Source organism: Choloepus didactylus, chromosome 4, assembly GCF_015220235.1.
Source record: "Choloepus didactylus isolate mChoDid1 chromosome 4, mChoDid1.pri, whole genome shotgun sequence".
In the NCBI taxonomy this organism is placed as follows: Eukaryota; Metazoa; Chordata; class Mammalia; order Pilosa; family Megalonychidae; genus Choloepus; species Choloepus didactylus.
The window spans coordinates 34,146,043-34,171,332 of record NC_051310.1 but is presented as its reverse complement, the minus strand read 5'-3'; the positions used below and the strand labels follow the sequence as shown (position 1 = coordinate 34,171,332).

The following is a 25,290-nucleotide window of genomic DNA, read 5'->3' as shown; positions in this document are numbered from 1 at the left end:
CCCATTTCAATCCATCACCTGTATTTATTCCCGCTGTAATTTAAACACCTGTCTAGATGGAATGCATGCAATGTGTCCCTACCCCACACATTCAGATATTTGCTCACCTGCCTTATTAGGAAGGCTGGCTCTAAAATAAACAATGTTTTGGTAGTAAAAGAAAAAATGCACTGAGGTCACCGTGGCAATGGACATGGGGAAGGGAAGGGGAATGGAGCATCTGGATAAGCACCTCCAGGAAAGTGGGAGCAGAGTGATAGAAGGAGGAGGAAAGCAAAGGCTGGAACATCTGCCGAACAGGCACCAAGCTTAGGTGGTGGTAGGATCCCGGGACCAGATTTCCCACAGGCAATCATTCACTTGGCTTAACCTGCTAGAGGAAGGCAGGGGTGGAGGAAAATGCAATAACTGATTGCTTTTAGGCCTAAATGTCTTGTATTCTTAAATAACTAGTAATTCTCATGGCAGCATAACAAATTGACTTGGAAGTTTTTGAAGCTTGTTCTAAACTGTTTTACCAACTTTTGTGTCCTTGGCACATTTAATGATTACTCATTTTAATGTCTGAACATCTGAACAACATCAGGAATAATAAAATCTTCAAGTTCCTGATGTTATTTTCCCTACTCCTTTCCCTTTGTTGTTGTACATCTTGCTCTGAACCTTATCAAACGCATTTCTCCTGTTTTTCTTAAGACTCTCTAAGCTCTGTGGAAGAGCAGAATTGAATGTTTCCTCTTTCTTCTTCTTTCCTCTCCTTTTCTACCAGCCTGATAACAAGCGTTTCTTAAACTTTAAGATTCAAGTAAACTGCCCATGGATCTTGTTAAATGCACACTTTGGTTCACTTGGTCTGGGACTGGCTGAGATTCTGCATTTTTGACAAGCTCCAAGATGCTGCTGCTGCTGTTGGTTCAATGACCACATTTTGAGTTGCAGGACTTAATGACACAAGGTAGTGGGAATAACATAGTGGCTGAAACAAGACTGGGCGATTTTGCCTCATTTAGACTAGGGGTTTAATCACCACATGTAACAATTTTATGCTCTTGAGCAAGTCATTTTACCTTTAAATCACAGTTTCCCGTCTATAAAATGAAGGCAAGAGTTATACCTATCTGGTTTTTTCTTTTTGAAGATTAAATGAGTTAATATATATAATGTACTTAGAACAATGCTTGGTACAAATTGTTACATTTAGCTATTTTAGTGTTAATATCATTTTGTTATTACTGTTATTGTAGTGATGTCTGAAAGGTATCATATTTGCATAAAAATTATGGTAGAACATTTTAAAGGCCCAACATGGAAGTATAAGTTTTTTTCTTTTAATGTGTATTTTCCTTCTGCATTTAAATGCTGATAACCATTATTGGTAGGAAATGTTCTTTGAGTTACAGTTCCAATAATTAAATAGGTTTTTGTTAAACTATCCCTTGTTTTCTAGGCTACTTTGTGACCAATGGCATGAGTTTGTGAGGTGGCCAACCTAGATGTAGTAGCATAAACTCTAGTTATGACCCAATGGGCATGACCTCTACCATAACAGCCTAATACCACTTACTAAAATGATAAGCCAGTGATTTGCGAGTGGTGCTATGTCTTTATGTGCTGTAAGCCTGCCCTTGTTTAAAATCCTTTGGCAGTGAAATGTTGATTATTGTAGCAAAATAGGTACTGTACATAAAGTGCCATTTGTCACTTTCTCATCATCTGATCAAAACTGTTTTTGGTGTTTTACCCAGAGAAATGTAGACAGAGAAGGAGATGCAGCCTGGTGACAGCCATGTTCATCACCCCTCTTGCCTTTTAGGGAGGATACCTGCAGGTGTGGACCCTTATTGGCTTGTATAGTTCATTAAGGTCTCATTCAATGCCAGGAGATTTGCTCTGCCCTTTGGTCTCCCCTGGGTGGGACAAGGTGGTTCTGGGGCCAAAATTGGTGGTTGAGTCTGTTGTGGTTCAGGAACTCCTTCTGCCTATCATGGAAAAGAAGGGAAGCTGAAAGAAAGGACCAGAGGCTTTCTTGCTTCATTTAATCTGGTGCTAATTTGATTGAACCAAACCTTAGCCCAGGGTAAATCTGTACACTTAAGACTCAGCAGATCTGGGAAAGAACACTGCTCCAGAGCAGGGGTGGAAAATGGGTTCAACTCCCTGTCACTTCTGATTGGCTGGCCTGGAATCTGTGTAAAAAGATTCTGAGGCCATAGCAAGTCAGTCCCAACTTATTGAATCACTGATTAGCAATGTATGCCCTAGAAAGAGAGGGTGGGGGGTGGGGAAAGGGAGGATGAGGTGGAATATGTGCTTCAGAGGGAAGAATAGAATGTTCAAAATAGAGGACAGATTGTTATCATCTAATAGAGAAAGGTTATTTTTTTAGCAGCAGTCCTTTGGAAAGAATGGTGAGAAGCTTCAGAAGTCTTTTTCATTCCGTATGTAGCCCTTCATTTAATTGGTGGATGCTTGCTGTTTCTCAGAATAAATTAACAATGATGCTTTGCTTTTATGTAGAAGGAAATCACAATGGCTGTCAATACTTGGTTTATCCATAAGGAGTGGATGTTACACGAATAACCAAAATCTGTTAATAGTCCAAAATTTTTTTCATGGTCATGGCCACCTTTTACTATGCCTCCTGAGGAACAAAACTGATTGAGGATGGGTTTTCTTTGCTTTGCTTCTTTAATATCCTCTGGTGAAGAGTAAGAATCAGGAAATAAGATTTAAGGGAAAGAAGGAAAAGCTAGTATAATTTTGAATAATCAGTCCTTATATAATTACTCTTTTTAGAATTTGATTACTGTATCTGGTTGCATTTTCTAAAATCTCTAATAATTAAAGGTAACCAGGTTTGTTTTCCTACTAGTTTCAAAATCAGGAAATGGATTTCAAAACAAAAATACTAGTTCTACTATTCTGTGACTTTGAGCAAATTACCTACCTTCAATTCTATGGACCTTAGTTTCTTCATCTGTGAAATGGAGTATGGAGTAAGGGGGATGTAAAACCCAGAGTGCCTCTGGTGTAGGGGAATTGTTGAAAAATGGATTAGGGTGATGAACACACAACTATATGACAGTACTGTGAACAGTTGATTGTACACCATGGATGATTGTATGGTATGTGAACATATCTCAGTAAAACTGAATTTAAAAAAAAAAAAAAAGCAGAGTACCTGATATTACTACTGTAAGGACTCAAATGTTAAACCATATTATTTGGAAAATATATGCCACAACACTTTGGAGTCAAACACTCTATTCTAATCTTGGCACTGCCACTTACTAGTTGTGTGACTTTTGTCTAGGTGTTCACTCTTTCTAGACTTCAGTTTCCTCTTTTGTTAAATGGGGGTAATAATAGTACCTACTTCAAAGGGATCACTCAGTAGTTAATGAGATAATGCAAGGACATTTAGTACGTGATGTAGAGTGAGCATTCGGCCGGTGTTAACTATTACAATGAAAGTACTGTTTCTCTTAGGAGCAGCCTTGTCGAAAAATAGAAGATACCTCTTCTCATTCCCATTCCTAATCTCCAATATACAGATTATATTAAAATGGTAAACTGTGTACATTTTGTCTATTTTATTGCTGTTACACTAAAAGGTATTAATAAGCCTCCTTTATTATAAAGTTTTTGGCACAACTGATGAAGGCAGTAATTGGAGAAGCTGTTAGTTATCATAAAGAACTTTCTCACTGTGTAGTATTTTTACAAGCTGCAAGATGATGTCTAATTTGAAAGGCCTAATGTTTAAGGCCAAAGATCAGTGCAGGAAAGAATAAGGTTCAGTTGTGTGGGCAGCAGTGATTCAGTCCTACAGAGGTCTGTTTCATTGTCTGTGGACCGATTTATGTTGCCTGTAGGGTATGGAAAGAACAACAAGACACTTCAAAGGAGCTCTGGGGGCCAGAAAATAGATAGGCACTACCGTAATCTGCTGCTCTGTCTTCCCCATCCTTTAGTGAGGGTATGCCCTGTCTTCTCCTGGTGGTAGCAGAAGGGGACAGAAATGATAAGCCAGGTTTGTTCTTGAGTCTTCTAAAGACAGGGTGCACACTGGAGGGTGCAGCCAGACTGCCCCATACCCCAGCCTTGAGAGATGCCAGAGGTTGCTCCTGACCTATGGAAAACTGCTCTTTCTTTCCAATAAAAGTAGTTTGAGTATTTTGGAGTGAAGATACAGTCCTGAACTGTTTCCATGTATTGAATTCTGTAACTAGGAATGAAACCCTATATACTGTTGCTAAAAATAACTTTTTTCTTTTAGAATTTCCAGATATTTATCTTCTTTAAATCTGCAGTTCTTCCATTTGTAAATGTCAGGTATTAGATACTTGGGACATTTTATGGGAAAACACTTTTCTTGGAACTTAAATCTCCTGTCCTAAGACTTAGTCACCATTCTTTGGTATCTCAGGCTCAAAACCCTGCATTCAGCTTTGCTTCTTCCTTCTTTTCAGCATCCTCTGTGCATCTTCTTTTCTGAAATGCTTCTCACAGTTGTCCTTTTCTGATTCCAGATTTTAAGCTTACCTCCCTCACTTCTGTATTTCTCATAATAACTTAATTTTCTCCTAGGCCCAAGTTTCCTTCTTTGTAAAATGTGGATTATAGTAGTATTTATCAGTAGAATTGTGTTGATTCAAGTGAGCTTGACTCATTTACACAAAGCTTGGCTCATAAGGAGTTCTAATAAATATTAATTGCTTTTATAATTGTAACTATCATTAATCTTCTGCAGTTGTTTTTTAGTGTAGTTCCTGAAAGTTAGATTATAGCATAAAATGTATGGATATTTTAATGTCTTTAATAATTATTGCCAAATTGACTTCTGTAAGATTACCAATTTATAGTCACACAAATAGTGTAAGTAAGTACCTATCCAATCTCACCCCTTCTCATTATTGGGTAGTATCTTTTTTATTGTTTTATACCAATGTGACACACTAAAAAGGTATCTTGTAACTTGCCTTTCTTTTATTGCCAGTAGAAATGACAAGTTTTAAATGTTTAATGGGTAGTCTATTCCTTCTTTGTAAGTATATTGAAGTCAGTTCCCAATTTTCTATTGACTGTCCATCTTTTCTTTCCAAATCAGTGAATTCTATGTATATACTAATAACTTATTAATAACTAAAATTTATTGAGCATTTAGAGTTTCAGATGAGGAAGTGAGGGCCAGAAAGGCTAAGCAGTTTATCCAGTTTCTTAGACTTTTGCCTGGCACAGAGTAAGTACTCAGTAACTTCTTGCCATTTTTGTTATTCATCTTTGTATTTCACAGCACCTAGCCATGCACATAGGAACAGAATAAATACCTGTTAACTTATGCCGACACTAACCACCCTCATTTCTGCTCTTGATGTGCAAAGAAACCATCCTTTAATGAGTGCCTTTGTTTTAGCCACTATTTCAGGTCATATGAGTCAGCATCTGTTGGATTTTACTCAATCCTGTTTTTACACATATGTTTTTAATACTTTTTCAAAACTCTGGTAAATCAGGTTATTTCCCTCACTTCATTTCTAGGTAACAAATTTGAATTTGGCGAGTGGTGTCATAAGCAGAAGCAGTGCTTCTACTCCCCCCACCCTTCGGCCTGTCATCAGTCCTAGTGGCCCGACATGGTCAACACAGTCAGACCCTCAAGCTTCCGAGAGCCACTCCAGCCCTCCTGGAAGCAGGTAAGTGAAGGACCATGGAGCTAGTGTTTGGCTCACACAGGGATGGCCTATGCCATAAGCAAGCCATTATTCCTACCTTGAGTTCTGTACGGAGACACCAGTAAGGCAGACGCCTCTTCCCTACCTGTCCAAATCCTCTGGCACTTGAGTAAGAAGGCTTTATTTTACTTGTGAGGCAGTTTTCTGGCAGATCAAATGAAAAAGAAATTTCTGATGCAGTTAATTAAATTTATGTCTGGGTAAAAGAGCAAGAATTTATAGTGTGTTTAATCCTTGCCTATGTTCAACATTTTCTTGTACTTTTTGATGTTTTCTCCTCATCTCCCAGTTCTTTTTTATGCCTTGTACTACGTAAGTGTTTCAGTAACTTTGGATTCTTTGGACGTATTTTTTTTTTTAATATTTTCATCTTGGTTACATAATTAAACCCAAACAGCCTCCCGGAACATGTTTATTTGGAAAGTGGGAAGGAAATAACCTTTGTGTAGTTGAGAGAAGTGACAGGTTAAAATCCAAGTAGATTCTGGCCATGAAATAAGCAACTTGTGAATTAAAAAAGAAACCACTGTATTGAATTTTGGTCTTTGTCCATATGTTAAGTCCCCCTGTATAAAAAAATGTAAGAAATGGATTCCCAATACATCTTGCTTTAGTGGCCATTAAAGATGGGTTAAATTGAATCAATCCCTGAGTCAGTGACTGTTAGGATGAAATATTCCAACCAGCTGAGATATTGCCCCCTCCAAATAAAGAAGCTCTACAACAGGTGTTCCACAGAGCCACCACCCCCATGCCAGCCCTTGCAGCAGCCTCTGCCCAGTAGCTCTTAATATGCTGCCTTGCCCTGAGGTTGCAAGAGGTGATTAAAGACTTGGGCATGGAGGAAATACCTAATTGTTGTAAAAGTATCTGTTGGTGTTAGAATTATTACTTAAGGAACTAATTTGAGAAGCAGAAACTCGGCCCAGGAAGCAACATAAATATAAGCACATTACATCATGCTTTGTTTAGTAGAATGTCTTTCTTACCAGCAATCACTGTAATCAGGGGTGAAAAGAATCATCTCAGCTGAGAAGTGAGAAGACTTGAAGACCAAGAGGGAGGAGTTTTTACAATAGGACATTTCCCACACCATTCTCTTCATAGGAGAAATCTGTTGTTTGGTGATTTACCTTTTAATCTACAGGATAACTGTATGCCTAAGATGTAGGTTATAAAAAGGAAATTCTGTTTATGCCACAGATCTTTTTTTTTTCCATGGACTCATCATAAAATCAGAACCTTGTTTCCGTGGAAAACGTTTTTATTGCAATCTGGATATATTACCTGTGTAACCAGCTATAGCTATTTTCCATATATGGAGACATACTGTCAAAATGACACCATTTTGGAACAGTAAAGTTTTAGCAGTTTTTATACTTGTAGAAGCAATAGGTAGCACCCGTTAGTGCTAAGACCCAAGAAGATGAGGGAATTGGCCCAGGTCAGAGCCAAGCTAGAATTCAGCACCATGAATAGCCTTCTCCCCAGCCAGACTGTGCTCCTTAGGCTGTGGTATAGAGGCATTATATAATTGACTTCAGAGCCATTGCAGCCAGAAAGCTGCCCCCACCCCAGAGTTCCCTGGTCTTTTCCGTTTTGGATTAACTGTGCCCGCAGTAGCCCTCTTTTTACCTCTTCAAGTAGAAGGGCCCATTTTCAGGTCCCATTATTGTCTAGAGTAACCCTGGGAAGCCTTCCTCTGCCTCTCTCTCCCCTTCAGGTGACCTCTGGTTGCCAGGACCTTGGGAGTCCTGTTTCCATGTGGAATTCCCAAAGCTGCCTCCCCCAGCGCCCCCGAAGCAGCCCAAAATGCATTCTCAGGAGTCCTTCCAGACCTGGCTATGAGGTAGGCCCCAGCCAGACCCCCCAACAGGTATTCCGCACAATACCATGCCCCATTTGCATTTTGACCTGGCAAGTCACTGTTTTGTGGATATTTAGTCTCTAGTTGTTCCTCCCTTAGTAGTAAGGGTAAGTTCAATGACTATGGGATTAGTAGCTTAGAGATGTGAGTTTTATTACTGGTTTCAACACTAAGTTGACCCTTAGCTAGTCATTTAATCTTTTCATTGGATAAGTGTACTTACCTATAAACCAGTCTGTTTTGAGAGCTTTTAGATTGTCTTTGAAGCACTTTGATCTCCCTGGAAGTGGGTGCTAAGTAAATAAAAGGTACTTTTACTAGTACTTCTACAATAGCAACAGTGGATTCCAGTGCTGATAAACTGAGAATTCACTCAACTAGGGGATGGCCTGTAAACAGTAATGAGATGTAAAGAGAATCCCATTTCTGGCTATCCTTTTCATCTCTGCATGTCAGAGGATTCAGTCACTTGGTAGCCACAGGAATGAAAACCGGTGACTCACAAGAATTCTGCAAACAGTGTTATTTTTCATTTCCCTGTGGTGTTGCTATTGTTCTCAATTTTATGGATCACACAAGTTTTCACCAGACAACCTTGTTCTTCCCCCGCTGTTTTGAAACCACCCCAAGTGTAGCCTCAGGGCTGTCGTCTCCCATTGGGTCAGCGTGAGCTCAGCCCAGCTCCTCAAATCCCTGGGTTCCTTTGGTCTGTCTGGAGTCCCTGTTCAAGCTTTGTTGTGGGAGAGGAAGGCAGAAAGCCCACGACTTGCCCAGACAGTCTGAGGCCTGGCCATGTAGCTTGCAGCTCCCTAGACACTCTGGAGTTGGACTTGGCCAGCCATTCCTCTGTTGTTACTTTTCAGAGGTAATAAGTGAGATTAATTGCAGGCTGTTCTCCAGAAGAGAAGGTAGTCAGGGCCAAATACAGTCACATGTTTAGAAGCCTGAGGTGTGCCTCTAAGGAAGGCCAGCTTAGAATTCATACAGTCGGGCCTCCAGGATGCAGGTACCAAGTGTTCATGACCTCTTTTTTTTTTCTGAAAGTGATTATTTTCAGTTTCTGGATGCTGACACCTGAGTATTCAAGCTTTTCTTTAGCCAGTGAGTTAGCTTATTTTTTTAAAAGCTGCCTTTTAATTATCCTTTTTCTGGGCACATGGGGAGTCATTAGGAGTTGAGAGTTGATATTCAGAGGCGTCTCCTCATTACTGCTATAGTCCTCCATAGAGTTGCACCACTTCAGGGGGGAGGTTTTTCTAAGTGAGGTGCACTTGGTGGGTTCCTAGTGCATTTTTCTTTGTGAGACCTGGAAGGGTTACTGTAAAGTCTTGGCTGCTGCCTGGAATGATTTGGTAAGGACAGGGCCTCAGACAGCTTGGCAGGAACCTGAGGCCCTGTTTTTTTCCAGTCCAGCCCTTCCTTGTGGATCGAGCTGTCAGGGAATCCCACGAATGTCTGGCTTCTGCCCCTTTGTGTGTTTTTCCAGCATTTGTCATTGAATTATTTTTATCCTTCTCTGGCTTTTTCACACATGCAACCTGGGGATTTGTCTGTTCCTCGATATTAAAGGTGGGGGAGGTTGAGAAAGATCACAGCCATGTGATTGTTCTGACTTTTTGTGATAGGGCAAGACCTCGTGGGCATGGGCTGTTTGGTCTGGGACGATCCTCGCTCTCCTGAGAACATTTTTATGCCAAAACTTCAAATTTTCTGTTGGGGAATGGGGCATGGTGGAACACCAAATCTTGGAAACTTGGACCACGTTAGGTGTCATCCCCCACTGCCCGCATCTCTTCAGTGATAAATAGAGTCTGGTCTCTGTGATTTTTAGGAATGGGTTTTTCAAAGATTCTGAGTCGAGTTTAGCTAATACTTCCCTCCCTTCTTTTAGATTGTTTCTTACAAATGCTGCTGGAGATCCAGGTCTCTGCCTTCTCACACTTTCTTTCTCAATCAGTCCTAAGAAAAACTGAGTTTGTAAATTTCTTTAAAATATATTCCTGTGCATTTTCTATGTGCCAGGCATTTTTAGATACTGGGACATAGCTGAAAATAAACCATAATAGTCCAGTCTCCCAGCATTGACTGTCTAAGTTGTATGGTTCATGTGCTCAGCATAGTGCCGGGTGCTGGGTAGCATCTAAAAGGCTTTTGAGACATGGTTTTTGATAACTAGGAGTTACCCTCTAGCAGGGAGAAGCATGCCACACATATATGGAACAATTGGAGAAACAGGTGTTGGCAAGCATATGACAGAGATCTCAGTTTTATAGCAATTAGAAGAAAGAGCATCAAGAAGAGTATGAAAGGATTTAAATGAGAGCCCCATAGTTTGGAAATATTATTCAGTGGCCAAAATGGTGAGGTTAATCACAAAGACTGGAGCTTATGTGAGAATAAAAAAAAATGTACTTCTATCTTCTGCTTTTGTGTAAGGGAATTATTCTGAGCCTAATCCTTTAAATGCTTCTGTTTCTTTAAAAGCCTGTTAACTTTATAGGAAATGGGCCAGTGACCCCTGTTAAGAAGATGGCACAGTGTAGTGGAAAGAGATAAGACTTTTAGAGTCAGACAGACCTCAGTTTGACTCTCAGCTCTCTTACTTACCAAAGTATCTGACTTTGAACAAATTGCTTAGCTTCCCTGAGCCACAGTGTCTGTTTAAAAATGAAGATAGTGATACCTACCTCATTAAGTTCTAAGATTAAATTAAGTATACGTGAAAACAGCCAGGTTAGTGCCTAGTTTGGGTGTAGGCTCTGGGTAACTGTTAGTTCCCTTTCCAGAAAAGGGAAAAACATAAAATTGAACTTGCTTGGGATTTGGTATTGCCACACTACTTGGTTTGGTATGTAGTTTAGATTAAAACTGGTCATCACCCATGTACAGTGTGCTCCTGAAACTTAGTTAAACAGAGATACCACCTTTCCAGCTGAGGATGGGCAGGCATCAGAGCAAGACAGCAAGTCTCTTCCTTTTCTTTGACCCCTTTGTTGAAGGGCGACTTCTTTCTATTCAGCAGGCCCTTCCTCTCTGCTATCTTCTTCTGAATGTTGAAATTTCCGTTACAGCTCGATGTTCCAGCCAGTAAACACTCATATTTTCCGTCTCTCCTGGGGGGTCTAACTTTTGGGAGGGCTTTACTCTGGAGGAGTTTGGAGCTTATAATTTTGTACTTTATCCTGTTATATAAACAATACTCTCTAGCCAAACAGCATAATCAGAAAAAGAAACCACTTTGGGAGGGGAGTCGGGGGGGCCTTAAAGTTAAAAAAGTATATATAACTTCCATGTTCAAAGTTTTAAAGAAGTGATATTTCACTCCTATTACCTTTCCTTCTTAACCATAAACTAAAATTTACCTGACCTTCCTCTTCATGAATTTTGCTTTCACTTGAATAAATGTTTCTCCAACACACAAATGGTAAAGGCCTGTACTTCTATCTGAAATCCCTCTGCTGCTTTTCTTACCCAGCCAGACACATAACCTCTCAAGGGCCATACCCTGTGTCAGGTCAAGCTCTGTGACAGATTCTACAGTCCGTCATTTACCAAGAGAACCGAGTGCTGTAGGTGTTTGTACCAAAGCCAGAATGACTGGGCTTTTGCTTATTGCAAGGAATTTTGGTAAGCTAAGGAACTGTGTGAAAGATAATGGACCTTATACCAGAGCCTAGGCAAAGTGGGTTTTGGGTACTTGGGGCCTGGTATCAAGAATGAAAGAGGTGGATCTTTTCTTAGCTGCAAGCCAAAATAAAATGTAGATTGCTTTGTGTTTGGCCAGTGTAGCGTTTTTCCAGTTTAGTTTGCCTCTTCCACTACCTTCTCCACCAAGTATTGCAGATATATCTCCTTTCATTTCTTTAGAATTAAAACACACACAAACTGTCATTGTTAGAGGTAATACCCTATTGTATTTAAATCTTCACTTTGTAATTTTAATGTCTATCCAAAATAGATGATTATTTTGGTTTTACAATGCTTGAATGAAAACACTCCATGTACTAGGTTGAGTGAGAACTCGTTTCCTAGAATTAGGAAATTATTCCAGAGTTGCCTAATCCATATCATTTTATTTCTCACATGGTTTTTCTATCAGCTTCTATCCCTCCACTGACTCTGCTTTATTAGCCTTGAAAGAGTTTGGAAAGAAGCACAGTGATGAGGAAACACGTGTATTTCTTTCTGACTCCTGTAGAGAAACATCTATGATCCATTTTTAAAGCTTAATGTTGACGCAAAGAATTTAGAAAGAAGACCAGCTGGCTTCCCTGGACCTTTAATTAAAAATTTCATCTCACTCTCCTGCCTTTCTGTCTGCTAAAAGATTCTCAGCATTTTACTGACCAAGTACAACCAAGAAATCAATGCTTTTTTTTTTAGTTTTTAAAAAAATTGATGTGAAGTTCATGGAACATAAAATTAACCATTTTACAATGAACCATTTAGTAACATTTAGTACAGCCAAAGCATTGTACAACCACCACCTCTGTTTAGTTCTAAAACATTTTCATCACCCCAAAAGAAAACCCTGTACCCATTAAGCAGTTGTTCCTTTCTCCCAAGCCCCCGGCATCCACCAATCTGCTTTCTGTCTTGATGGATTTACCTATTCTGGATATAAAATATAAATGGAGTCATATGACATGTGACCTTTTGAGTCTGGCTTCTTTCACTTAACATGTTTTTGAGGTTCATCCACATTGTCCTTCATTCCTTTTTATGGCTGAATATTCCATTGTATGTGTATTCCACATTTTGTTTATCCATTCATCTGTCATTGGACATTTGGGCTGTTTCCACCTTTTGCCTATTGTGAAATAGCTTTTCTATGAGCATGTGTGTGCAATCAATGCTTTTTAAAAAGTCCTAACATTTATTTCAATAAAAGAATACAATAGATTTATAGCATATAAAAAGGAGTAAATGCCTCTCTTCCATGCAGCCACTTTGAGGAACAAAGTTTGGTGTAGATTCTTGATAACATTGAGTTCCCTTTCCAAAAAAAGAGAGGAACTTAAAATTGGACTTACTTGGGATATAGTATTGCTACACTACTTAGTTTAGCACCTAGTTTAGATAAAACTAGCCATCACCCAATTTCAGTGTCATACAGTATCATAACAGGGAAAACAGTCATACTAAATCATGATACTATAGATTGCATTATTTACTTTTATTGTGAAATAAGTATCCATATATTAAAATAGTGACTACAAATCATTAAAATGTTCCTAAAGATAACTAGGAGAAGGTACACATAAAAGGACATTTAAATATGCCAAGTGTTCTTTGGGAGATGTGAGCAAGGCTGGAGGTGCAGGGGAAGCAGTATATGAGAGCTCAGAGGGTCAAAGTGCCACATCCGATAGCAGTCCTGGGTGTTCATCAGAAGTAACAGAACTCTTGTCCTAAATGGACCATTTTTATGCCTCAGAGGCAGTAAAGAGATGATTCGTGGCTTTCATGAATCATCAGGCTAAGACATGTATTAATTTGACTTCAAAGTCAATAATCAATACCATGTTTGATCTGGTTCTTAAAATAAGTTTTACTGTTTTTCTGCGATGAGAATGAAATATGGGTGCAGCTCAGTAATGTGATTACAATCCAGAAGGGTTTGGATGAGAAAAGCAGGCTTTCTGACCCAGCAGGTAAGAAAACTATATAAAGGCAGTTAATAAATGGGATGTACATAAAAGCCAGAGGAAATCAAATTATGTTCTTCTGAAATTGGCTTGTGCTGAGGTAAATTGAGTAGATGAAAGAGACTGCCTATATTTTTCAGTGCTCTCAAAGATCTTGCTAGCTGCTTGAACCCACACTGGCATTTGTAGTACAAACTCCAAAAAAGAGACTTTTGTTACCTTCTTCACCAAATTATTTAGTAGACTGAAGTATTTGAAAAAGAGAGAAGGTGAAACTGGTAATAAGTATTATTCCAGCTTGGAAATGGCTTCATCTGGTAGTTGTTATAACAATGTCAACAACAAAAAAAGTTAACGTGTTTACGGGAATATCTCCTAAGTGCAGAGTTCTGGGCTGAGCTCTGAAGGAGGTATTAGCCATGGTCCCTGTCCTCAAGGAGGAAAATTAACAATCATGTAAGTTGCTGATATATTTATTAGTATATTAATACTGATAAAGCATTCTGTGCTCAATTGTTGAATAAGAAGAATACACCCTAAGTGGTAAGAGTGCAGAGAGGAAATTGATCACTGTGGGCTGGAGAAACTGGTGAAAATTTCATGGAAAAGAAAGGGGGGGAGCTGAATAAGGAAGGGTAGATGGGGCTTGGATAGGCAAAGAGGCTTATATTAATCATCTGGAGATAACTGCACATTTACTTTATGCGTGACCCAAGTATGCTAGGATCTATGAGATGATAAAAGACGTGTAATCCATGCTTTTGCTCTCTAAGGAGTTAACTTTTCAGCCAGGCAATCTAGAGAATATGGTCCTGTATGCTTATTTATTTTTTGCATGTAAAATCAAAGTGAGTGACTAAAAAAGGGCATATGGTTGACACATTCACAGTTCAGAAATGGTACAAAAATCAAGTGGGCTTAAATGTAAAAGAGATTCTTTTTTGGTTCACATAACTGGAAGTCCAGAAGTTGATGTTGGGGGATTAAGAAGTATCATTAATCATACTTCCTTCTTTCCTCCAATTTCATAACCAAATGAGAAATTATAGAAAAAATCAGAGATGAAGAAAACAAAATTTTGGTTTTATTCCTGATAAGATAAATTGGAGAACACAGCTTGGGAATGTGGCTCTTCTGGGCTTCTACCTCTCAAATCTTAAGTCTTTCTAATGTGTTGTATTTATTCTAAAGATTATCTGTATTAATACTATATCAACTTTGATCATTAAAACAAAATTTTTAAGAAAGAAAAGACCTTTGTTCTTTACAAAAACAACCACAAAGAAATGGCCTGATTTTCAAAGTGGACACCTGCATCTGCCCCCAATGTATGTCCCAAGCTTTATTCTTCTTTACAAATTCAGTTCCATCCAAACTCAATGGATCAAAAATAAGCCCAGTGTATTTTCCCGTCTCTATATCCTTGCATATACCATTCTTGAGCATTTATCCTATTTGTTTACTGTTTACTTTATTACATCCACCCCCAGAATGTAAGTTTTATTATTCACTCTCATATTCCAATGCCTTGGTAAACAGTAGGCACTTGAAAATAAATAGCAAATATGAAATAAAGGAATGAATGAATGAATGGATATCCTCCTCCTTCACCTATATCTCCACATGTGCAAATGTTTTTCTCCTAGAGGGGTCAGCTCAAATTGAACAAGCCTGTTCATCCTCCTCTGCTTTCCCAAGCAGATGTCATTAGGGTTTCTCATCCTTCCACTCCTAATCCATTGGACTCCTAAGAGATATAATTCAAAGGAAGCTCTAGCTAAGTGCATAATATTAATTTCTGGAGAATGGATCTCTATTGCCCTTCCTATCCTAATGAACCGAACACTAGGAAAAAAGCCCTGCTTCGTCTCCATTGAGCTTAGAATTCATCCCACCCCCAGCCCCTTCTTGACACCACCACCAGCACTACTATCCCAAGTCACCAAGTCCTTGTTGCTTCTCCTTTGGACCCCATCCAGTTCTTTCTAGTTATCCAAAATCATAAGTGCCCTGCAAGCAAGAGGCTCTTCCCAGTCTGGGGAGGTAGATACAGGGTGTGGAAAACAAAGAAAAGGCAGAAAGCCTTTCTTTTCTCATTCCTCCTTTCCACCCCACCCTACCCACAGGAGTCTTAAGAGCCATTCCCAGAAGATGCATGAGAGAGGAAGGGCATCCACCATCTTTGATAGACCTGTGTAGGACAGCGCTGTATTTACTCCCAGCCTTCATTTGATTAACTAGTAAGTTGTGGTGTTTGCTAAATATGTTTTTCTGTGATGTTCAGCTTTTTGGCCTTCTTTGTAGTAGTTCCTCTCTCCCCGCTAATCTTCAGCAGATAGCCTTACTGGCATCTGCTACCTGAGTGGTTAGGATGGGAGGATGCATAATGTCAGGCCACCATCTCCCTCTTCCAGGTCCTAATATCCTTTATTTACCTCGTTATGATGCTTATCACTCTCCTTCTTTATGTTGTGGTTGTTTGTGTACTTGTCTTATTTGTCTTATTAAATTGTACGCTTTTTGAGGGCACAGACAGAGTCTTGCGCATCTTTATATCCCTATAGTGTCCTGCTCAAAGGGCTCAGTAAGTGTTTGGTGAGTGGGTGACTGGATCAGTGCTGTCCAATATGGTAATCATGAGCCATAAGTGGCTATTTAAATTTGTTAATTAAAAGTAAATAAACTTAAAAATTGAGCCACATTTCAGCTCTCAAGAGGCACATGTGGCCAATGGCTTCCATGTTGGACAGTGCAGGACTGGGTGATTGACCCAGATGTGATAAAGGCCCAAATTTGGTCAATGAATTAAAAAATAGAAAGGCATGAGTTTCTAAGAAAGGCATTGTCTTGATTATCCTCTTAGGGTATTCTGTAGATCTTGGGCCTCTTTTGTTTAGATCTGCAGATTTACCACAGATGCTGTTCTTGAACTAATTTGTGGCTTCTGTATTACTAGTGTCTAACCAATCAGCTAGGCTGACTGGGAGGAAATGGCTTTTAAAATAGATCCCAGAGTTATTTTATTTTCTGAGAAAGTCCATGGCTAGATGTAGGAGGAGAAGTCTTTAGTCCCTACACTAACACTCCCCACTCCCCACCTGCCTGGCTGGCAGTTCTGACGTGGTTTAAAGAGCTGCTGTAGCCCTAGGGAACAGAGCCAAACATGCGGAAGTGGTTACGTGTACCAGCTCCCAGGGAAGCTGTGGTTAGCTGGGGGAGTGGGTGGGGTCCTGCTTGATGGCCTTTCAAAGACTCCAAATCTTTGAAGTTTCGTTTTAGCAGCTGCCAGGTATGCTGTTTCAGCACTTTGCAGACTCTCTCACTGTGTTCCCATGTCACATTTTTTCTTTACTATATGTGCATAGTATACACAGTGGAGCTTGGCTGTTGGGAGGGTAAATATAAAATTGTGGAGTAAGGAGCTAAACACAACCCTCTTTCTTTTTCTTTTTACTATGACTCTGTTGTGAAATAGCCACTTCAATGCTCCACATTTCCTTTTTAGCCCTATCCCTTTCTGATCACCAGCCAAAGAAGCAGCAAACAGAGTCTTCTGTTTTGGAAAAGTAGTATGTTTTGAAAACCTGGAGGTTCACATGTCTGTGATCAATTGGGGCATCAGTCGGAGAATACAGGGTTTCTCCCTTTTTTTCCAAAAGAACAGATGCCACCCCAGCAAGCAACCCTGATACTTTTGGTCTTGGAGTAACTTCTTTGAGGATAGATCTTGTTTACCATCGGATCCTCAGCATTTAGCATGTTACCAGTAGATATTTGTTAAATGACTGAACTTGCAACTGCTATGCTGGGGGGTGGAGGGAGGACTGGGCAGGTAGATTACTGGTCTAAAGCTCACCCTATGTGCTTTCTCTGCTTTCTTGCTTGGTAATCTTTTTCTCCCATCAGGTCTATAGTTACCTCAGGCCTTTTCCAACTGTCCCCAAAATTGCTCCTTTCTCTGAACTTCACTCTTTTTTTTTAGTGCATGCTTGTATAGTTAATTATCTTTGTATGCCTTTGTTCTTTTTCTCTTGAGATGTAAGTTTTTTATCCCTACACAAAGAACCCTGGACCAGGTATGTGAAGACCTCAGTACCAGTCCTAGGCCCACCAATTACTTCCTGAGTAGTGGCAAATCATTTGACAAAACTTTAGCCTAATTTTGCCATGTGGAAAGTGCTATTGCCTGGGTTGTCATGGGAGTTCGATGACATCATATATGTGAACATGCTTTGTGAAATATAAAGTATTATACATGCTTAGGTATTTTCAGTATTAATAATACCTATCACTATAAAATAGTAATGTTGGTTTCTGCTCATGATGGTATACAGACTGGTCCTGCCCAGAATTTAGGTAAATCACAAGTTCAGTCTCACATTACTCAGTTATCTTGGCACAGGTTTAAAGCATTAAACGGTCCATTCCAGGCACTCCCTGTCATCACTTCTCTTTCAGTCTGCAGGCTCCTCCTTTCAGACCTTTGGGGTTATTGTTTTCTTTACTAGTCTCCCCCTTTTTCTCCCCTCAGGCCCAGGCTGAGCTCTCTCTTTTAACCCCCTCAGTTCTTCAAGAAGCAAGATTGTCCCATTTCCCCATCTGGGGCAGAATTTTCATCCTGGTAAACCCTCTCGTCAGCATGGCCACCTGCCTCCTGTAGCTCTACCCAGGAGAGAAGTCTCCTTTGCTTCCTCCTACTCAAGAATGCTGGGCTCCATCATTCTCCCGCAGCCAAGCCTGGTGACTTCATCAGCACACCTCGGGTTCACTTTCTGTTTTCCACTCCCTGTCCTTGATTTTCTGCCGGGCATCCCCCCAGTGATCCCATTCCATTTCATCTTATCCTACATTTTCTTCCCTTCTCTGAGCTCTGGGCTTTCACTGAGAAAGGCTGCTCCCCCTTTCAACATTCATGCATCTCCACGCTCCTCTCTTTCAGTCCCCATCACCTTAAGGCATCCTCTTCTCAGTGGAAAATAAGATAAATAACCACTGCCATTTTTAGTACTATCATATGGCTTGAAAAGGTCTAAATTCTTCTATTTTAAAATATCTAAACTCTCACATTTCTATGTTATGACCTAGTGCTTGAGAGCAGGTATTTTAGAGGCAGACCAATTTGGATGCCTGTTTTTTTTAGCCACTTAGTAGCTATTTAGCCTAGGGAAGTTCTTTGAACCTAATATTCTTATCTTTAAAATGAGGATAAAATGTCTACTTTCTAGGGATGTCCTAAGAAGCAAATGAAATTAAGTGACATAAGAAAAGCATTTGAACACTACCTGCCCCAGAGTAAGTGCTCAGTAAATGGGAATTATTGTAAACATTTCCTTGTTATCTACCCGCCCCTGGTTTTACAGTTGTAAAAACTTGGGACCCAGAGAAGTTAAGTGGATTGTGCAAATTCTCACATCTATCTAACGATAAAGAGTAGAACCCAGGGCTTCTAATTCTCTGTTCAGTGAAGTACCCCTTTGATCACTCCTAATTCCTCAAAGGGTCATTTATTCTAGTTTCCTTTCTTCAGGTGGAGCATAGGGCTACCCTAGATAGAGCAAGGTTCATTTACCCATCTGTTTGTTCATTCAACAAGCATTGAATTAATGTGATATTGCCAGGCCCTAGAAGTACAGAGACCAGCATGATACACTCACTGCCTTGGGGTTAGTCCAGTGGGTAAGAAATAGTCGCTATGAAGAAATAGTCACAATACTTTAAAAAATGCCAATAAAAGGCATATTGGGACCCAGAAGAACAAAGTATATCAGAGGAAGAGCAAGGTAGACTTTACAGAGGTTGAATTACTATATTTTTCTAGGAGAAGATAGCAGAGAATTGTGCAAAGGCAGGGAGGCATGGATGAACATGTTGCAGGAGCATTGCGTGCAAGTAGGGGTGTGGTTGAGGGTGAGTTAGTAAAGTGCCTGGTAAGCCTTGCTAAGGAGATTTGATCCCATTACCTGCCCTTTTAATTAATGTCAAATGAAGAAGTTAGAGATTTTTTATTTTAACATTTTTGTGTCTTTATAGCTAATGTTTCCACTTTCTCTTGCTTTCCCTGTTCATATTAACAAACTCTTTTTGTCCTGGATTCAGCTCTATTCCAACTCTTAACTCTATGCACCTTCTACTACCATCCTTACAGAGATGGCATATTTGCCTGTAGTTGTAGCATTTACATTGTACTGTAATTAGGTTGTCTGGGCTTTCCTCTTCCTCCTTCTTTGGGGTCAAGACATTATCTTACACTTCTTTATATCACTATCTCTTAATGCACATAGTAACCCCTAATTTAATGTGTAGTGAATGAATTAAAATACCTACGTCCATGATCACAAACCAACCTTCCACCTAGGGAGATCTTTAGCTAACTCCCTTCTTTGGAACCAAAAGAATATAGTTGGATCAGGTCAAGTCTTTCTCCTTTAACCAGAACCACAACTCAATGTCAGAGATGTGGCTTGCCATCTTTAAGGTCTGAGCTTCATCCTCCTCTGGTTAGGTCCCATAAAACTAAGCTAGTCAAAAACTTGCTCTAGCAGCAGTTGTCTTCGTTTTTGTGCTTGCAAACACATTTTCACATACTAGAACTTTGATTAGCACATTTGAAGAGATTAAAACAATACTCAAACCAGTGGATTCCACTTGGTGGAATCTGTATTAAAGTACAGCAGCCTTCCAGTGTCTGTTAAAGTGTCCATAGTTACACTGCTCACTTGGCCATCCTTCAGGACTATGTGGCTGTTTGAGTAGAACCACTGACTTCCTTGACTCGATTCTAATATACCCATGGGGAAAAGTTCCTTCATATTCCAATAAACACATCCTTACATCTAGCAAATGTACTGTCATATACACCATTCCACAAGATCTACCCACCTCTGTATTCCATTGGACAGACACTGCTGTAATATGGTATTAAAAAGTGTAATCAAAATACATTTTACATGCTGATCAAACTTCACACGTCTGTAAAGATTCTCGATACAGAATAGTTGGGAACCTTTTTCATAAGTTTTTATTGAAGAGATGCATTGTAATGCAGCAGCAGACCTTCATGATAATGTACCCCAAATCTCTCATGGTAGGAGAGCAGGCTATTCTGATATGATAGTAGCTATAAAGCTATTGTTTCTTTTCTTTTTAAATTTTTTTATAAAGTTATTGCATTGGTTCTTGAGTGCTGCCTAACAGATTACCCCGAATTTAGCAGCTTATTACAATAAACCTTTATTATCTCAAACAGTCTATAGGTCAGGAATTGAGGAGCAGATTAGCCAGGTGGTTCAGACTCAGGGTCTCTCATAAGGTTGTGTTTGAGATGTTGGCCAAGAGAGCTGCCCATAATTTGAAGGCTTGAGTGGGGCTGGAGGATTCACTTCACATGGAAAATGAGTTCGTGTTTCCTGTTGGCAGGAAGTCTCTGTCACTCACCTCATGAACTTCTCCACAGGGCTGCCCAGGGATCCTCAAGATGTGGCAGCTGGCTTCCCCCAGAATGAGTGATCCGAGAAAAAGTAAAGACAGAAGCTGCAATGTCTTTTATGACCCAGCTTCAGAGGTTGCACACTGTCATACACTATTGGTTATAAGGACTGATTCTATTCATTGTGGGAGGGGATGTCACAAGGATATGAATACCAGGAGTGGGGGATTGGTCAGAAGGCCATTTTGAAAGCTGCCTACGACAGTAATTCGGGAACATCCTTTAAAATGTTAAGTAATTCTTCAAGGTTTATGGTGAAAATGGGAATCCCTTTTCTTTCTCTCCACTACCAAACCTCAATTTCCACACTCCAGAGGCAACCAATTTTACCTTATTTAGCTGTTTCTTCATACTTTTAAACCTTTGGGTGTTTTTTGTTTGTTTTTGTTTTTCTGCCATAGGGGCTTTTTAAATTTTAGGTATTATCTATTAATTTCCTATCAAAAGATAGAGATTTAGCACACCTGTACTATTTTGGGTCTCCTATAGCCATCATCTTTTCTCTCTCATTTTATTCATTTCCCTGTCAGTTATTTTCTATAGACAAAAATACTTGTCCATAACTTAAAAAAAATGAATTGCACAAGCAATACATGTAGGTAGTTGTGTTATAAAATAATCTGAGAAAAACTATATGGAATGTGAGGAAGTAGATTCTCCTCCTCAGAAGTAGACACAGTTAAAAGGTTGATTCCTTTATTTTTCTGTGATTTTTTCTTTCCTAATATGTCTCTATGATTTTTTTTATCTGTTCGTAGAAACTTACTTAAATACTTTTAACCACTATATATTTTTCCAAAGTGTGAATGTATCATAATTTATTTTACCATTCCTTTATTAAAGAGTACTAAGTTGTATCCAGTTTAGGGGTAGTACAACACATCTGCAATGACTACCCTGTATCTATACCTTTATGCACATGTGCAAGTATATCTATAGGATAAATCCTAGAAGTGGAATTTGTTGGATCAAATGACATGTACACTTGTAATTTTTATAAATACTACCAAATTGGCCTCTAAAAAGTCTCTAAGCTGGAGTATAAAAAAGTGCCCTTTCCCCCACACCCTTGCCAACACTGTGTAACATTGATCTTTCTATCCGTTCCTCTGGACTATCACTTACTCTGGTTTTAATGTCACCATTTCATACAGATCCCTCTCACCCCTCACTTTTGTTGGTAAAGAAATTAGGAATCAACCCTATGTGTATTTTTTAATAGACTATTTTTTTTTTACAGCAGTTGTAGGAAAAATACACAGGAAATAGAGCTCCCATGTACCCCACCCACACACACAGTTTTCCATAATATTAATATTTTGAATTAGTGTGGCACATTTGTTGTAATTGATGCACTAACATTATGAAAATTATGTTATTAGCTAAAGTCCATAGTTTACATTAGCATCCATTCTTTGTGTTATATAGTTTTGTGGTTTTTAAAGTTTTTTTGTTGTAGCAATATATATAAACATAAAATTTCTCTTTTTAACCACTTCCAAATTTACAGTTCAGTGGTATTAGTTCCATTCACAATATTGGTAACTTCCATTACCAGAGCTTTCCATCACCCCAATAGGAACCCTGTACCCATTAAGCAATAACTCCTCATTCTTCCTTCCCCTGCCCCTGTCCCTGGTAACCTGTAATCTACTTTCTGCCTCTATGAATTTGCCTATTCCAGTTATTTCATGTGAGATCATACAATATTTGTCCTTTTATGTCTAGCTTATAAAACTTGATGTCTTCAAGGTTCATCCATGTTGTTGCATGCATCAGAGCATCATTTCTTTTTATGGCTGAATAATATTCCATGGTATGTATATATCATATTTTGTTTATCCATTCACTGGATGATGGACACTTGGGTTCTCCCACCTTTGGGCTATTGTGAATGATGCTGCTGTGAACATTGCTGTACAAATATCTGTTCAAGTCCCTGCTTTCAATTCTTTGGAATATATATCTAGAAGTGGGATTGCCTGGTCAGATGGTAATTATATACTTAACATTCTGAGGAACCACGAAACTGCTTCCCACAGTGGCTGCACCATTTGACATTCCCACAAACAATTAACAAGTGTTTCTATTTTTTCCACATCCTCTCCAATACTTCTTATTTTCTGTTTTTCTAATAGTAACCATTCTAGTGGGCGTGAAGTGGTGTCTCACTGTGGTTTTGATTTGCATTTCCTTAATGGCTAATGATGTTGAGCATGCCATGTACTTATCAGCAATTTGTATATTTAGATATATTATTTTTCCCCCATTCAAACTTTTTGTTTGTTTTTATTACAGAGGTTTTAAGTTTACAGAAAAAATCATGCAGAAAATGCAGAGTTCTCATATACTTCCCTCCTCACCTCCCACCCTCACATAGATTTATTATTTTAGGGATGCTTTGTTATTGGGTAGAAGTACAACAGAGGTGGGGCCCAGAAAGCAGGAGAGTAAAGGATTCCTAGTGGGCTCTTTCTTTTCTTAACGCATTTAAGACTAGAAGGAATCCCAGTGAGTCCAGTTCTTCTTTTTCTCCACTAATTTGGTGCTTTTCTCCCTCAGTTTGGTCTTTGACTGGTTTCTTCTCAGGAGTCTGATCCTTTCCCCTCCCTAAGTAATGAATAACCAGAAAAGTCAGAGAACCCAGCACACTGAGTGAAGGAAGCGTAAGGAAAATATTAAAAAGGAAGAAAAGAATTTGATGTAGTTTTGATATAAAATGTGGAAAAAAATAGAAAAAGGGTGGGGGTGGGGAGAGGAGGGAGGGGAGAGATTATTCACAGTAATGGGAACCACATGTTGGCTGGGAAAGCTGCAGCATTCTCACACTCTCCCTGTAAACCCAGAGGCTTTTCAATGTGATAATAATGGAGAGCCAGCAGCAGGAGGACATGCCTTAACCCTTCCGTACCTGGACAGCTCCTTTGAGTCCCTTTCAGAAATAGTGTCCTCACAGTAAGCCTAACTCTTCTCTTCTAAGTTTGGCTTTAAAATTGGAAAGTGAGCAGCCTGCTTGACCAGTACCACACCAGGTTTGAGTGATGATATCTTCTCCCTCCGCTGACTTGAGGGGAACTTAAAAGGAGATGAGAAGCCCAAGGGCCAGGCAGTCTCTCTCCATCTATAGTAATCCCACTACGTCAAAGCCCTACAATCTGAAGGCCCCTGGCAAGCAGCATCCTCATAGCATCTAGTGTGAAAGTGTGTGTGCCCATCTGGAGGCTTAGGCTTTTGTTTCTCTTAGAAGTCCACTCTTGCCACTGTGGCATTAGGAATTGATACGTGAAGACCATTGGGAGCTTGAAGAGCAGTCCCTGACCTTCTAACTCCCAGGTGGTCAAAGACAGGCACCTGCTCGTTGGCCCATTGATTCATCGAAGGCTGCAGGAGAAAAACAGGTATCAAGTGACGTTCCTGGTTTGTCCAGCTGTCTAGATTTAAACTTTGCTCAGGCTCCTTTAAAAGTCTACCTTTTGCGAGAAAAAAAAGAAATCTTATTTTTTTAGTTAAATATGGACCATGTCACAGGGGCAGCCACAGAAGGTAGAGGGCAGTGGTAGCACTAGGCCAAGCAGCACTGTTGAGCAGGCCAGTGCTGAGGCTCTATAGTTGGTTCAGCAGGCTCCTTTACCTTTACAGTTGCCTCATCTGTAACAGGAAGACAATATTAGTATTTGCTTACTAGGATTGTTAAGAGGTTTAGTGAGGTGAAGCATGTTAAACATTTAGCCAATTGCCTAGCATCTACTCTTTTTTTGTCTTCTTCCTCCTCCTGTTGCCTACAGTTAAAATTGAAACATCTCCTTTGGTTTGAAATGTTTTTAAAAGTCATCTTTGGATGATTTCATAATTTTATGATGGACATTTAAGTCTACGATTCCCTTTGAGTTTGCTTTTGAGGTGTGAGGTTTAGGTTGAGTTTCTTTTTTTTTTTTTTTTGGCCTATGGCTATACAATTCCTCCAATACCATTTGTTAAACAGGCTATTGTGCTTCCATTGTATTGGTTTGCAGCTTTGTTAAAAATCAGTTGAGCATATTTGTGTAGGTCTTTGGATGATTTTAGTATCCCTAAAACAAGCACTGGCATGATTTTTACTATGAGGGTATTTTGTGGATTTAAATCATTAGTCAGTTGACTGCATCTACAATTAACAAAGGTGATTGCCTTCAGCAATGAGAGAAGTCTCGTCCAATCAGTTGAAGGCCGTAAAGGGAAAACTGATGATTTCAGCAGTGAGAAAGAAGAATTTCTATCTCTACTTCAGCCAGCCAGCTTCTCCTGGAGAATTCATCAAAACCTTCATCAGAGTTCCTAAGTTGCACCCTATCCTTTGGAATTTGGACGTGAGCCAACTCATATAATCAATCTCATAATATTTACATACATAGATTTGTGTGTGTGTGTGTGTATATGTGTATGTGTGTATATATATGTGTATATATGTATATATATATCCTGTTGGTTTTGTTTTCTCTGGAGAACACTAAGAAATGCACTATTCCTTTTGCCTGGAATTTTCCTTTATACTTGACAACGTACTAGTCTTCTTTT

General features: G+C 39.4%; 1 protein-coding gene across 15 annotated transcripts in view; it reads left to right on the top strand.

The window, feature by feature from the left end:
- The window catches only part of TTLL5 (tubulin tyrosine ligase like 5), a 362,097-nt gene that overhangs the window by 209,705 nt on the left and 127,102 nt on the right, over positions 1 to 25,290 (top strand). For all 15 annotated transcript variants that reach the window (XM_037832244.1, XM_037832253.1, XM_037832249.1 and 12 more), the window contains one exon: positions 5,542 to 5,696. In XM_037832244.1, coding sequence (XP_037688172.1) covers positions 5,542 to 5,696 — 155 coding nt within the window. The remainder of the gene's footprint in view (positions 1 to 5,541; positions 5,697 to 25,290) is intronic.